The sequence below is a fragment of the Cyprinodon tularosa genome, unplaced genomic scaffold, assembly GCF_016077235.1.
Source record: "Cyprinodon tularosa strain WSP-4 unplaced genomic scaffold, ASM1607723v1 ctg8, whole genome shotgun sequence".
In the NCBI taxonomy this organism is placed as follows: domain Eukaryota; kingdom Metazoa; phylum Chordata; class Actinopteri; order Cyprinodontiformes; family Cyprinodontidae; genus Cyprinodon; species Cyprinodon tularosa.
The window spans coordinates 4,077,985-4,092,270 of NW_024039562.1; the positions used below are offsets into that span (position 1 = coordinate 4,077,985).

The 14,286-nt window shown below is 35.6% G+C and overlaps 1 protein-coding gene across 1 annotated transcript; it reads left to right on the forward strand.

The window, feature by feature from the left end:
- Window positions 1-1,038: 1,038 nt before the first annotated feature.
- Window positions 1,039-4,647, forward strand: LOC119774063 (potassium channel subfamily K member 15-like). The gene is made up of 2 exons (XM_038271364.1): window positions 1,039-1,658; window positions 1,825-4,647. The coding sequence occupies exons 1-2, from the start codon at window positions 1,361-1,363 to the stop codon at window positions 2,835-2,837; spliced, it is 1,311 nt and encodes a 436-aa protein (XP_038127292.1). The 5' UTR covers window positions 1,039-1,360; the 3' UTR covers window positions 2,838-4,647.
- Window positions 4,648-14,286: the final 9,639 nt, after the last annotated feature.

Below are 14,286 nucleotides of genomic sequence, written 5' to 3' on the forward strand. Positions count from 1 at the left end.
TTCTCTGTGAAAAAGTGCTGATCATTGCTTAATAATATGCTGGTCAAACGGACATGCAATGTTTGTTTTTAAAACCTACTGTGTCTAGCGGACCTAGTGAATGATATTGATTTTTTTTTTTTGCACAAAACTATGACAGAAATCTGACTAAATCAGGAAATAAAACAGAGTGATTGGCAGTAGAAGAGAGGAGACAGAGGATACTCTGAGTTTACTGAAGAAAACTGACCATTTGAGCTCTGTGGAGAATGGTGACTGAAACAAAGGTTGAGGATACTCTCTTTGTGAACTGGAAAAGTCATTTAACCTGTTTTAAGGTTTAGACAACTTTTTGGTAAACGTGCTTCATGAAACCGGCCCCCCTGGAGTTCAACTTAACCATATTTCCTATTTAGGTTTCTGACAGGGTTGACGCTTTTTCTGACAAGCAGTCTTAATAATGTAAGCTATAATTATAATTCTTTTTATAATCCCTGAAATCAAAAACTCAAAAATATATATATTTATCGGCTTGGAAAATGGCCCTTTGCAGCCACCCTCTGACCTCACAGTTACTACTGAGAAATAACTTATTTGAAGGTTCCTGCTGCTCAAACAAAAAAAATAAAGAGTTTATCATTGAACATTGATTCATTTGACAATGTTCTTCCTAGTCAATGTTGCTTCACCAATAAAAAAACCTTTGCATTATTAAATTTTACATTTTCTTTTCGTTTTATTTAATTTTGTTTAACTTCATTCTTGCATATATTACTCAATTAGCCACTATAGCATAACAGCTTACTGTCATTTTAAGCAGTGGCATTATTGTTAGTTTAAGTACCTATATTACATTGCCTGTTTGTTTCAATACCTTATATTCCTGTGATGACCTTGTAGCAATCAATTTAAACATAAGATACTAATCATAATAATAATAACAATTATTGTTATTATTATGATTATTATCATAATCATAATTGTTATTATTATTATCATTATTATTATTATTAAAAACAACAACGCATTGTGGTACTCCATACTTCCAAAGCATCCAGTTGCTGTCCGTGGTGCTGAACCTTGTCTTAACACACAACAACAGAACGCTGGGTGCTGATTTCTTTGCGCATGCGATGAAGTAATGCGGGACCACTTGTTTAGGCAGATGGCCACATATAAAGCAGGTAGACTACGTACGCATTTTAAATCGTTTGCTGAATGCTCTTTAAAAAACAATTTCCGGCTTAATTTTTTCACCCCCGCTGCCCTAGTTGAACGCAACAGGCTGTAGCAACAATGTGGTGTCTGACCGCTGAAAAGCCGCACCACCTGTAACTGCAGCCTCACACTTCTTTAACCTCCGTGGCAACTCGTGCTCCTCATGCCGACACCGAGGATGAAGAAGCAGAACGTGCGGACCCTCTCACTCATCCTCTGCATGTTCTCTTATCTGCTGGTCGGCGCCGCGGTGTTTGACGCACTGGAGTCCGAGACGGAAAACTCCCGCAGGCGCATCTTGGAGCAGAAGCGCAGCGAGATGAAAAGGAAGTACCGCTTCTCCGAGGATGATTACCGCGAAATCGAGAGAGTGGTGCTTCAAGCGGAGCCCCATCGTGCCGGGAGGCAGTGGAAATTTGCTGGTTCCTTTTATTTTGCAATTACGGTCATAACAACCATAGGTAGGTTCAAGTAGATCTTTCTTTTCTGTAAGAAACAATGTCTAATTTTAACATCCCATGTTTCAAACTTAATTTTGATTGAAAACAACCATTTATGTCTTTTTCCCCTACCTTGCTACAATGTGATTCAACACCTTCTTCTGCACCCCAACCTCTTTCTATTAAGGGTATGGACACGCTGCACCAGGAACAGATGCAGGAAAGGTCTTCTGCATGTTCTATGCTGTTCTTGGCATTCCTCTCACTCTCGTGATGTTTCAGAGCCTGGGAGAGAGAATGAACACCTTCGTCCGTTACCTTCTCCATAAGGTGAAGCAGTGCATGGGTTTCAGACGCACTGAGGTTTCCATGGAAAACATGGTCTTTGTGGGCTTCTTGTCCTGCATTGGAACTCTATGTGTGGGAGCTGCAGCCTTTTCCCACTTTGAGGGATGGAGCTTTTTCCATGCTTACTATTACTGCTTCATCACCCTCACCACCATTGGCTTTGGGGACTTTGTGGCCCTGCAGAAAAAGGAGGATCTCCAGGAGAAAACTCCTTATGTTGCTTTCAGCTTCATATACATTCTGGTGGGGCTGACTGTCATTGGGGCTTTTCTTAATTTGGTGGTTCTGCGTTTCCTCACCATGAACACAGAGGATGAGAGACGTGATGCTCAGGAGAGAGCTTCACTGAAGAGGGACAAGGGTCTTTTAGAAGGGCCGACCAGCCTCTGTGTTGTAGGGGAACAGAGTAGAGACAGTCGCAGGGAGAGGAACAGGAACACCTTGAAGCACAGCCGCAGCCACAGTACACTCTTCCTCCCTATGCAGGAGGGAACAAGTCGCACCAACCTTATCCCTTCTCCAGCTGAGGACACAGAGAGACAAGAAAATCCCTGTAGGCACAGGCTGCATTTTCAAATCAAGAAAGGAAGGCAAAGGGAGGAGACAAGCTTCAGCTCCCTCTGGTCCTCTTGTGTGTGTTACCAATCAGAGATTTGTGACAGCCCTATGGTGAACCGCAGCAAACACCATGGAGGCCACATTAACTCAGTTTACTACAACTCAGTGTCTTATATGATTGAAGGCTGCTCATCAAGATCCAGGGACAATTTCGGACTCTCTTCCCCTGGAAGCACATTATCGCCTGAGCACAGCTTTCCGGAGTTCTCAAGTTTAAGGCGAAATTCAGTGTAAAGGGCATAGTTAAAGAGGAAAAGTCTGCACAGACTGTAAGCCTTGTTTATTGAATTTTTTTTGCGCATGACAGAAGTCTGTTTCTTCTGTTTCTTCTTGTAGCTATCGGAAACTGATTTTATTTCTAAAGCAAGAATGTCCTTCCTCTTTGTTACAGTAAACAATATATGTTGTGAATTTTGCTACTTTCTTTGCATGTGCCAATGCATGCTAAAAAGAATGTAAAGCACTCAATGTGAATGCATGAGAGCTAAGTAAAAACTGGTTTTATTTGCTGAATCTGATACAGAGATGAACACTTTATCTGTAAATTTGGGCTTGTACATTCTCTGCAAGAATTAAGAAGTTCTTAAATTTTCTCAAGTGGTTAGAATAAGAACATGGTTGGATCTACTCAGGACATATTGGACTTCAAAGCACGCTCGATTTCGAAACCACTACTGTTAAGGGTTTCAGACTTGAGTGATAGTAGAAACTTTTCAATATTTCCTCTTTCCTTCCTTATCTACAACAGTTTCTGGCCCATCAAAAACAGTTAATGAACAAAAAATGCATAAAACGTTTATTTTCAGACCAAATGATTGGAAAATCCTATAAAACCTCAAAAACTTACAAAGGCAGAGCACATTTGATAATTTTTCAGAGTTTGTTTTGGTCCTTAGACTGGATTCACACTTAGGTAATAAAAAACACATGATGTCAGACTTGACTTATACTTTAATTCATACTCATGCTTTGATTCTCAATTCTCATTTAATCTCGAGTTAAAGTTTACCCATAACAGGAAATCATTTATTTGAATTATTAATAATTCCCCCTGAGAGTTTCAAGTTGTTCCGACAAAAAGGCGCATGCTTTCCTGTCAAGGGGTGTGTTCCATTAATTAATCAGGGATGTTAGTGGACCATGGGCTAGTAATGGCTCATAGCAATCGGTTCATGTTTTATTGTCATGTAGCATTAAAGTAATTACAACATGGATGATTCTCAATTTGACTTGTGCATTAAAATAGCTTGTTTTATTTGCAAAAATGTTCTCCTTACCTCCAACATATTTCTCAAAATGGTAGCAGCATTAAAAAGACATATCCTGTTCTTCAAAGTAAAAACATTTACTGACTGATTCGCAAATTCAACAATAAGTGGTGTTAATCTTTCTAAACTTTTTTATGCAACTTAACATCGTTAGGGGTTGCTTTAAATGTTTAATTGATCTGAAAGAAATCTTGTTAAATGTTGGTTTGTTAAATAATTATTTATACTCATAACAGAGCAGCATGCATTCAATGTTGGAATGTTAATCTGAGTCTTTAGAGATTCATAACTTGCCTTGGACTTGGACAAATGACTTGTGAAACTGATTTAAAAATAGAAATAGGTATATTGCTTCCAAAGGAATGGACTTGAAAACCCCTCAGAGGACTCTGCTCCTGCCTTAGGGAAAAACTTACAATTTTCTTGCAATGGAAAGATGATGTCATAACTCTAGATTTATATGTAAAAGCCTTAAGGAATTCTGACCAAGCACATAGGATATGTGACTATTTTACACAGTGCTTATACTATGTTTTGTTTTATTCTGTTATTGGAGTGAGGAAAAGATTAAGGTTGTACATGACAGAGTAACTAAAATGCATGTAGCACCTAACATATATGTAGCAGGTTGTTAAGGTCTGATCTAAAACTCTTAGAAAGGTTTTTATCTTCCAGAGAGGGGAGGTACTGCTGCCGTCCTAACTGATGTCTTTCTCTTCCAATATTGTTTGATTAACCAAATGGGCATATAGTTGAGTGTGTGCTTTTTTTTTTTTTTTTTTTTGACTTTTCTCTCTTATCTTCCTCTGTAAAGAGATGCATTATTCATATGATTAAAAAAAAAAATCCTGTATTTATTTGTCTTCCATTCACCATTGTGTTATATTTAGAGAATAAAAAAACCTCAAACCATTAGTTTGATTATTTGCTGAACCATTTCTTAAAATTCTTTGCTCTGGTAGATTTTGTGTTAAATCGCATTGAAGTTGACCAGAAAGGACGTTATTGACATACATCTGCACAGTAACACATGTAACAAGCTCTGACCTGGATTGCTAAAAACATATTTATCATTACGTAAAGGGAACCCAAAATAACTTGAAGAGCCTGGATAAATGGGCCGGATCTCCAAAAGGTTCCCATCTCTTAAAACACTTCCACCCAAAAATGTGTGCAGTTTGGTCATTGGAATATTATCTGCATAATTATGAGGGACTAAGCACAAAAAAACCAAACTGTTTGCACACGCTGTCTCTAAATTATTTGCGCAAATTGCTTTGCACATTCTTTGAAGATCTGCTCTGTATGTGTTTTAAAAAACAAGCAACTTTTTGAAGATTAACGTAACCAGTTGTAGTTTTTAGTTCATGTGGGTAACCTTGAGGTCCATAATGCTTCACAGTGATATTCTTATCTATTGTTTCCAAAACTGTCCCTCTGAAAATCGGAGCAAAAAGTTTTGAAAGAATATGTTAGTATTTCTAATCCTTCAAATGATATTTGTGCTACAGACACTAAACTGCTCAGTATCTGATGACATTAATATAAATAGAATTTTTTGCTGGTTAGAGTTGATTCAGAGGAAATTCTGAGGAACAGATGAGCTGATGCTAAAGAGAGGCACATAACTAGCACTATGTGAGAGTCAAATTAATCCAGCCAGTTCTGGATCAACCTGGCTAAAATATGGATATAATAATTTTAGTTTCCTTCATTTTTTTTTAGCTCACCACCAAGGTTTTAAATTCCTGCAGGTTTGTTTTGCCGTTGTGTATCTGTGGTGGTGACTAGAATCTTTTTTTTTTTTTTTTTTTTTTTTTTAGAAAATCTTTTTTAGAACTGTTTACAGTACCATTTGGCTTTGACTCCAAAGTGAGGAATCCACCCAAACATTCAGAGGCTGGTGCCATGACAGAGAACACCGGCCAGTCTAAGATTACCTTTCTGGTCAAACAATAGCTATGTGTTGAAGCTATGTCTAAATATGGTAACATCAAAAGGTGGCAGAGATTTTGAATTCAAAATGAATCAACCCATCTTTCTGGAGTTTATTCTTTCTTTTTGCTATCCAAATGATTGCAGATATTTGGAACTCCAAACTATGCTTATAAATCACATTTTACTTTTAAGTGAGCGACACTGATTGATGACTTTGATAGTTATTTCTTTCTAGCTAACAACACTCTTCCTTTTGGATTTTCCCTTTCAGCAATTAGAACTTATATTTGTCTCTAAAAGTTTTATTTTTTAAATTTTTGAAGAATTATAAGTATTTTGAGTATCAGTATTATATCTCTCTAGAATCAATATGTTCATGAGATGCAAACAGTAGAAATGTTACTAAATACTTTAGTAAAAGTACTTATACAGATATTAACTACAGTGTTTTGTGAGAAGACACGTTTGAAACTTCATTTTGACTTTTGATAACTAACTAAATATTTGTAATAACTAAATATTTCACAAATGATTATTAAATGCTTCTAATGCAACTTTCTAAACAAAATCAACATTGTAGTTTTTTTTACTTGTATATTTATTCAGATTGAGAATGTCCTAAAGCTTTAGTACCACTGTAGAAAATTATATTTCCACAAGCTAAAAGGCCAATAAAGGAACCAAAATTGCATTTTTTATATAACTCTTTTAAAGTATGACACGTGTTAACAACCAACAGGGCTTTCTTTTTTAGTCAACAAAAAATATAGCCTTCAATTAGGGATAAGGTTCTCTGAAATAAAGACTGAGGACATTATAAGCCCAGTTTAGGACTTTATCTCAACACATTTTATAACCTTAAATATAAACAGTGAATAAAGAGGTTTTAAAGAAAGATGATAGGGAATGGAACAGACATCCAGAATATGTGTCATTGAAAATCGCAGATATTGTGATATCAGCTGGATCACTCACTCTTTATCAGGTAGTACAATCTTGGTGAGGACTTTACTGTTGAAGACAAGCTTTTAGGGGCTAAAATGGATAACAAAAATAATTCCTGGATGTGCTTCAATTGTGCTGAATATCATTTATCTGCTTGTGATGGTAAACTGATTGTTTTATGATTCAATCACATACAGTCAACTTGCTCAATGATAAATAAATAGGACAAAGCCAATAATCTGGTTGCACTAAATAATATCCAATAAAAGAATTTGCCTTCATCCATACATTTTCTGTCACGCTTTATCCCTGCTGGGGTCACGAGGGGTGCTGGTGCCTATCTCAAGCTGTCTACGTGCAAAAGGCAGGGTACACCCTGGACAGGTCGCCAGTCTATCGCAGGGAAATCTGCCTCCAGAATTCCCCAAAATAATAAAAACCATAACAAGTCCCTCTACAACTTTAACCTACCAAGACAACAAAGAAGAGGATTAATCAGAGGAGCAACCAAGAAGCTAATTGTAGCTCTGGGGGAGCTGCAAGAAATCCAGAGCTCATGAGGAAGAATCTATTGACAGAACAACAGTTAGTTGTGTGCTTCAATAATCTAATTTTTGGAAAAATGGGAAAAGTAATCCTTGAAAAGAACTATATGAGATCTTGTGTGTGTGTGTTTCCACAAGTCTTTTAGAAGACACAGCAAACATGTGGAAGAAGGTGCTGCACTAAAATGTAACGTTGTCAGAAGTGTAAATCGGTCATAGAAAATAACAGTGCCCATTATTAACCTGAACATATGAACTACAAGTTTAAACATGAGAGTGACATTTCCGTGGGGACACGTTTTTCTTCAGCATGGAATAAAATCAAGGTCAGAGTTGATGGGTAGATTGAGTAGAGCTAGATGCACTGTGGAGCAACCAAGAAAGACAAGCTGTTAAAGTCTGTAAGAGAGACGAAAGTTGGAAAGCAGTTTAGATTTCTAGAGGAACTTTTCGATAAATTTGGAAACCTATTAAAAAAAACTTAGAGGTGTTAAAAGATGTATATCCAGTCATAATGGGCAAGCATGTTTTGTCTCTAGATGCAAACCATGTAAACGCATAAATCTTAATACTTCTAGCACTGAATTCTATCTTACAAAATGTTGACTTGTTTTGATTACTCTGAAAAAAAATATCCATTCCATCCTTCTCAAATGTTAATTGTTTAAAAAAAAGAAGCAGAAAATAATAAATATTTTTCTTACCACTTAAAAGTATGTTGCTCATTGACGCAAAGTCCCTGTGAAATCAAAAAAAGGAATGTGTTTGTTACATGAGACAATGTAAAAACATAGAAAATATATAAATACTTGAAAACAATTTACCAAATAAATTTTGAAATTGTGAAATTTTAGCTATTGCACATTATTTATATGTTAAAGACCTGACCTTTGATTTTGGGTGTAAAAAGTGATTAACCAGATATGGTGAGCAAAGTGATTTAATTTAATTGCATGTTTTAAAATGAGTAGAATAGAAGGCGCAAACTTTTTCAGTATGTTTAAATATGCAAAACATATGCTGAAGACCACAAAACATACTGGAGGATAATCTGAGAATGTATTTTGCTATTATCTGGAGAGCACAGTTTTGGCATAAGGGAGTTACAATGACAGCCATAAAGAGAGCTTTGGTAAGCATGTGAACATACTTGGGCTGTCAGAAATAAAAATATTTGAATATGGTTCGTTGGGAAAATGACACCTGCTCCACACAGATTGATGGATCAAGAAGCAAACAATCTATTTGCAATAAAACCAGCACAGCATTATGACTGAACTTACAGTAAAGCCTTACAGTACAGCTTTATCTTGTGCATAAGAGATAATTTTTTATTCATTGTTTATATTTATGCATTTAACAGACAGTTTTATCAAAAGTGAATTACAAATTAGACACAATCTTACAGTTATCATCAATATGAGAATAAGAATGAGTAAAATCCCTTGTCAGAATCAGTGGTGACAGCAACGAGATAGAGGGAAGTAAAGAAAGAGTAGTAGAGGGGTACAGAGCGATGGGTAAGAGTTAGGATAGAAGATGCTCTTCTTAAGTTTTACTTGCAGGGCTCTGTGAGAAGCACATTTATGTTGTATTAAATCATAACTATCCAACCTTCTTTTGTAATATTTTTGATAACGTGAGTGTTGGGGAAGTTGGTGGAGGTTAAGTTAACTGTTAAACACTTAACTCCCCTTTAAATCTGACAGTGGCTGATTCAAGCACTGATGGGGGCGACAGTGGCGTTGGATGTAGGAGTTTGCCCTGAAATTTAAGGATTGACGGTTCAAGCCCTGACTTTCATTGTCGTTGTGTCCTTGGGCAAGACACTTCACCTGCATTGTCTACTGATGGTGGTCAGAGGGCCCAGTGGCGCCAGTGTACGGCAGCCCCGCTTCTGTCAGTGAGCCCCAGTGCAGCTGTGGCTACAATGTAGCTTGCCACAGTGAGTGTGTGGGTGAATGAATGTAGTGTAAAGCTCTTTGATCAAGTCTCCTGACTTGAAAAAAGGCGCTATATAAGTACTTACCATTTAATGTCAGACAGTGGCTGCCTGAGAAATCCAGCTCTTCTAAATCTTTGAACTTCCATTTTTATCGATTTTATCTTTGTGAATTTTTGTACGGGTCTTTCTATCACTTTTGGATATTTATGTAATGTCTATTATTAACAAAATCTAATATCATCATTATTGTTTTCCTAATTGTTTTATATTACTATTGTCATCATCAAAATCGTCATTTAAATAGAAAGGTCAATATCTATTTAGCAGCTGTTGTCTTCTGCACAAGCAAACTTTATCGCCACCAGCATGCCCACTTATAGCAAATGCAATTCTTTTTTTGAACAATAGTACTAATTTGGAATCTATGAAGATCAGACCATAATTGTAAAAAGGGCATAAAGATGCAAAAAAACAAAAACAAAAAACAAAACAAAACAAACAAAAAAAAAAAAACAGGAAGAAGCTGATTTTAGTTTTGATTTAAAAAAAAATCTCGTATCTGAGTTAAAAATGAACACATATTTTGTGTTTTTTTTATTATCTCCAGGTTTCAGTTGGCAAAAGAGAGCACAGTGTGAAGACACACTCAAACATAGGACAGACAGCCATTAAAACACATTCATTCGCTCACCTTTATGGCAGTTTAAAGATGGTAATTAGTTCATCCAAACCATCTTTTTCTTGGCCTTAAATATCAAAAACACCAAGATGGGGATAAGTAGTACCTGAAAGAGAGAGAGAGGGAAAAAAAAACTTAAAGCCCTTTGTTCTTTTTGCTATAAAACAGAATAACATACTGTAACACTGACTTACTTTCACCATTTGCCATTTTAACAGCTGGTTGGAAATTGAAAAGAGAAATGGTAATAAAGCAGTCTTTACACAACTGTCTCCAAGCATCCATTTTAAACCATCTGCTGGGTTGCTTGAAAAGCCACATACTTTACGTATAAATGTAAAGATGACTGGGTAATAGCATCAGAAATGGTGATGGGATATTAAATACCATCTGCTAAAGCTGCACGTGGGTGCACATGGTGACATTTACTCTCCTCTTTCTCAGTCACATTATTGTATCCTTCTGAACTTAAAGTGAAATAGCCATGCTCTTTCACTCTGTTCTCTCTGCAATACACTCAGGGTTATCATTTCATCTTTTCATGATTAAAAAGTAAAGTTCACCAAGTTATACAAGGGGTCCCTCTGCAGGTGATAAAAAATAAGTAAAAGACAAGCCTTATAAAATATAGTTAAGGGTTTGGCCACTAGAGGGCAAGATGTCCCCATGCATGCAGTAGTTTGCTGAATCATAACCGGTAGCACATACAGGGAAATTATATTTTACAAACATATTTAGATATACATATGTTAAAAGCTCTGCTGAGATATTAAGGTTATATGAAATGTGAAAGATATAACCTTGTGTAATACTTTTGTGGTCAGGGTTTTTCAAAGCTACATCCATAAATCCTTATTTATTTGCTAAAAGTAATAACTAAAAAGTAATAAACACACTTTTAGCAGATGGATAAGAACTTTAAGAAAAAATGAAGCAAACCCTGTAGGATGGCAATACTGTAGACAACTACAAGCCTTTTTTCTCTCATAAGAATTTTAAAATTTTATTCCATATCCAGTCATACATCTGATAACACAGCATTGATCACTCTTCTTTCAAGATTAAAACTGAACTCACATTGTACAAACACATCTTTCACATAGACAAGTTAATAATAAAGCAGCCTAAAAAAAAACTGCTTGAAAACAAAAGCATAAAAAAACATAAGAGGTCAGTTTCAAAAGTGTTAAAATGACTTATGTCAGCGCAAACATGTTCCATAAAAAATTTAAATAAAAGAAAGAATAAAAAAGGTTTTGTTTTATCAGAAGATCATACATCTTTATGATCTTTACATTTTGTCATTACTGACATGTTGAATATTTACAATCCTGTCTGTATACTATTATTCGACTTTTAGAGGAATAAATGTTATCCTTTGACAACAAATATGTTACTGGAATTTGTCAGGAGCCACCTAAGCTGGACTGGAATGCTTATGTTCTCAGTGTTATGCCAAGTATGTTGTCAACTGACCTTTTTGTATGTTTAAAAAAAAATATATGTTCTATATTTTTTTTTAGAACAGAATTCCGACCCTCTATCCTAACACTCTTTTTATTTTTTATCTGCCCTGTGTTTCCATGGTGTAAAAAGGAATGTAACTTTAAGTAAATAACATTCCAGCATTGCTTCTCCACATCTGATATATTTGCATGTTCTGTTTGAACTCAATCTAAGCTTGGTTACCACTGATATTTTTGGACACATCAAGAAATTCTTCAGCATAAGCCTTGCATCTTATGACACCCCTAGATACTGCACATAAAGCACCACACATAAAAATGTATGCAAATACTAAGAGAAGGCAGGAGGAAAGATAAGGAAACTGCTAGATACATGCAACTTAACGCATATGCTCTATTTTAACTGATAAGGGCCTACTCCTCTGTGTGCTTGTATGCTTGATAGTTCACAATGTTTTTATTAGCTCGGTTTGTTAATATTTTAAGAAAAAAAAAAACTAAATCAGCAGTGAATCCATGAAAAAACATAATCTTTTGGGGCTCATAATCTGTTCTCTTTCATGACTACCTTGTAACAGATAAATAATTCTGCCCATCATCTGACCAGCTACCTTGTCCCCACAGCGTGATGCTGTCGACGCCTTGTTTCACTCTGGAGAGCAATGGGTTTTTGTGGTGGATGGGTAAAATTATCTTGGCAAAACTACAGTTTTGCCACACTCTCCATTGTCAGATGATGGACTAAAGGTGCACTGTGAGATACCTATAGAAAGATTACTTTTGGTATTATTTTATTAGCTAACCTTTCCTTTATTTTATAATGTGATACGGTAATACATAAACAGCCTCCATGTCGCATAAATGTGACATTCCTGTTTTTTATTGTTTTGTTATTTGCTTAATTGCGTTATTATTGGACCCCCTTAAAATAATTTCTATATAAGCCCAACAAACATAGCAGCAGGAGAAGTGCGACAGCAGCTTTATAACTGCTGCACAGCTCTGTTTCACAGTCTGTATCTAACCTTACTTCACTGATAAACCCTCTAAAAAAGGAAGTGAAAAAAATGTATTTTCAATACCTTCACGGACATTTTGCTGTGGTTTCATTAGAGCATCAACACCTGTTAAATCATAATTTTGAAAAATAATTTTATTGAAAATAAATATAGGCTACATTAATTTAAGAAGGATATTTCCCATAACAAGTATATAAAAAAAAACAAAAACGCATAAATAGTTCAAAAGGAAAGGACTGGCATAGATTTAACATATTATTTATTTCATGACAAATGACAAATACCAACAAACTTTTAGAACATAAGTGAAAAAATGGCCTCAAAACAATTTTTTGTGTGTGCCATGAATGGCCACTTCTCATTTGGATGTCCTTGGTTAGGAGGCCCAAGTTAAGTGGGATGAATTGCAATATCTCACTAATCTCTCCTGCTACTGATTGATTTTCTGTACCCATATTTATTTCATTGATTTATCTATTTTCTTCTTTTTCAAACAGTAAAATTAACCTTGGCTAAAGTCAAGCGAAAATCCTCTATAATTATTATTCAAACCTGCGAGATGAGAATAACATAAACTCTGAGAAATTACCACAGTGATCCCAAAATCCCTTCATCTTTTGGAGCTATTTTATGATCCGCTCAAACAATTTCAGGTTGTGCAAGGTTCTCCATGCCCAAGGACACGGATCAAAGTAAAGTGCTACAGAGCATCAATGGTTAAAGTGAATGATCTTGAAAGGGATAATCAAATAGAGACTCATCAAAAAAATGCAAGATGGTGCTTGTAGCATGTTGAGAGATAATTATGCTCTTCTGAGGGGTTCTGCAAATTGATTTTAATTTAAAATTGTAGTCAGTTGCAAGGTAACACGAGGAATCTTTCATTTACCTGTGGTCTGTCTTCTTCCCGTAGAAAGCAGGAACATAATTATCAGTCCCTGTGCAGGAGATGTCTTTTCCATGTTATTTATTTTCTTTGTACAAAATGAGTCTGAAGATGAAGCTTATACTCTTTTCAAAAGTCATCTTTTGTTATATAGATGATAAGTCAAATTTAAAGACTTCATTATATTTAGATCCTGAGGACTGCATGTTACTCTAGATCTGATAGTAATCTAAATCTGTTAGTAATATAGGACAGATTCTGACAATAGGAAGCTCTGGAGTTTAAGACAAAAGTTTTAAAATTCTAGAATTGACTGACAGCCAGTGCTGAAACTTAACTGCAGCCTTACATTAAATTTCCCCTTAATTATCAGAACTGAGAGTCTGGAAAAAATCCTTAATCACAATCTGTGTTTTAAGGCAGAGGTGACACTGTCCAGTGGAATCATTATAGCTTTGCCTTTCTTTGAGTTCCCCTATAAATACCATTAAGACATGTAAAGAGACGACTTTAAAGATGACAGAATATATCAGCAATTAGTTGCATCAACGGACCTTTAAAAAAGACAAAACGTGACAAAAAACAGATGGTGAAGAAGAGTGTCCTAGGTCAGATGCAGACATTTCAACCAGATTAATTTCAAGGCAAGGACAGTTTTTTGTGAAGCATATTTCATTAACAAGACAATTCAAAATTGTGTGCATAATAAAAAAAACAAACAAAAAAACATATGGAAATAAAAACACAAATATATACCCTATATTACAGTGTCATAACAGAGGCAGGGAAAGAAAAGTGAAGCTGGACCACAGACTGAAACTAATACTGTTTCATTAAACAGTTTAAAAATCCGAAAGGTGACTCTAAATAAACAGGGTTTTAACCTTGAACTAAGGATTTCAGTACTTCTACAGGCTTCTTGGAGTATGTTGAGATGAATGACCTGTACTTATATTACACCTTTTTAAACCAGGGAACACTATTACTCACTT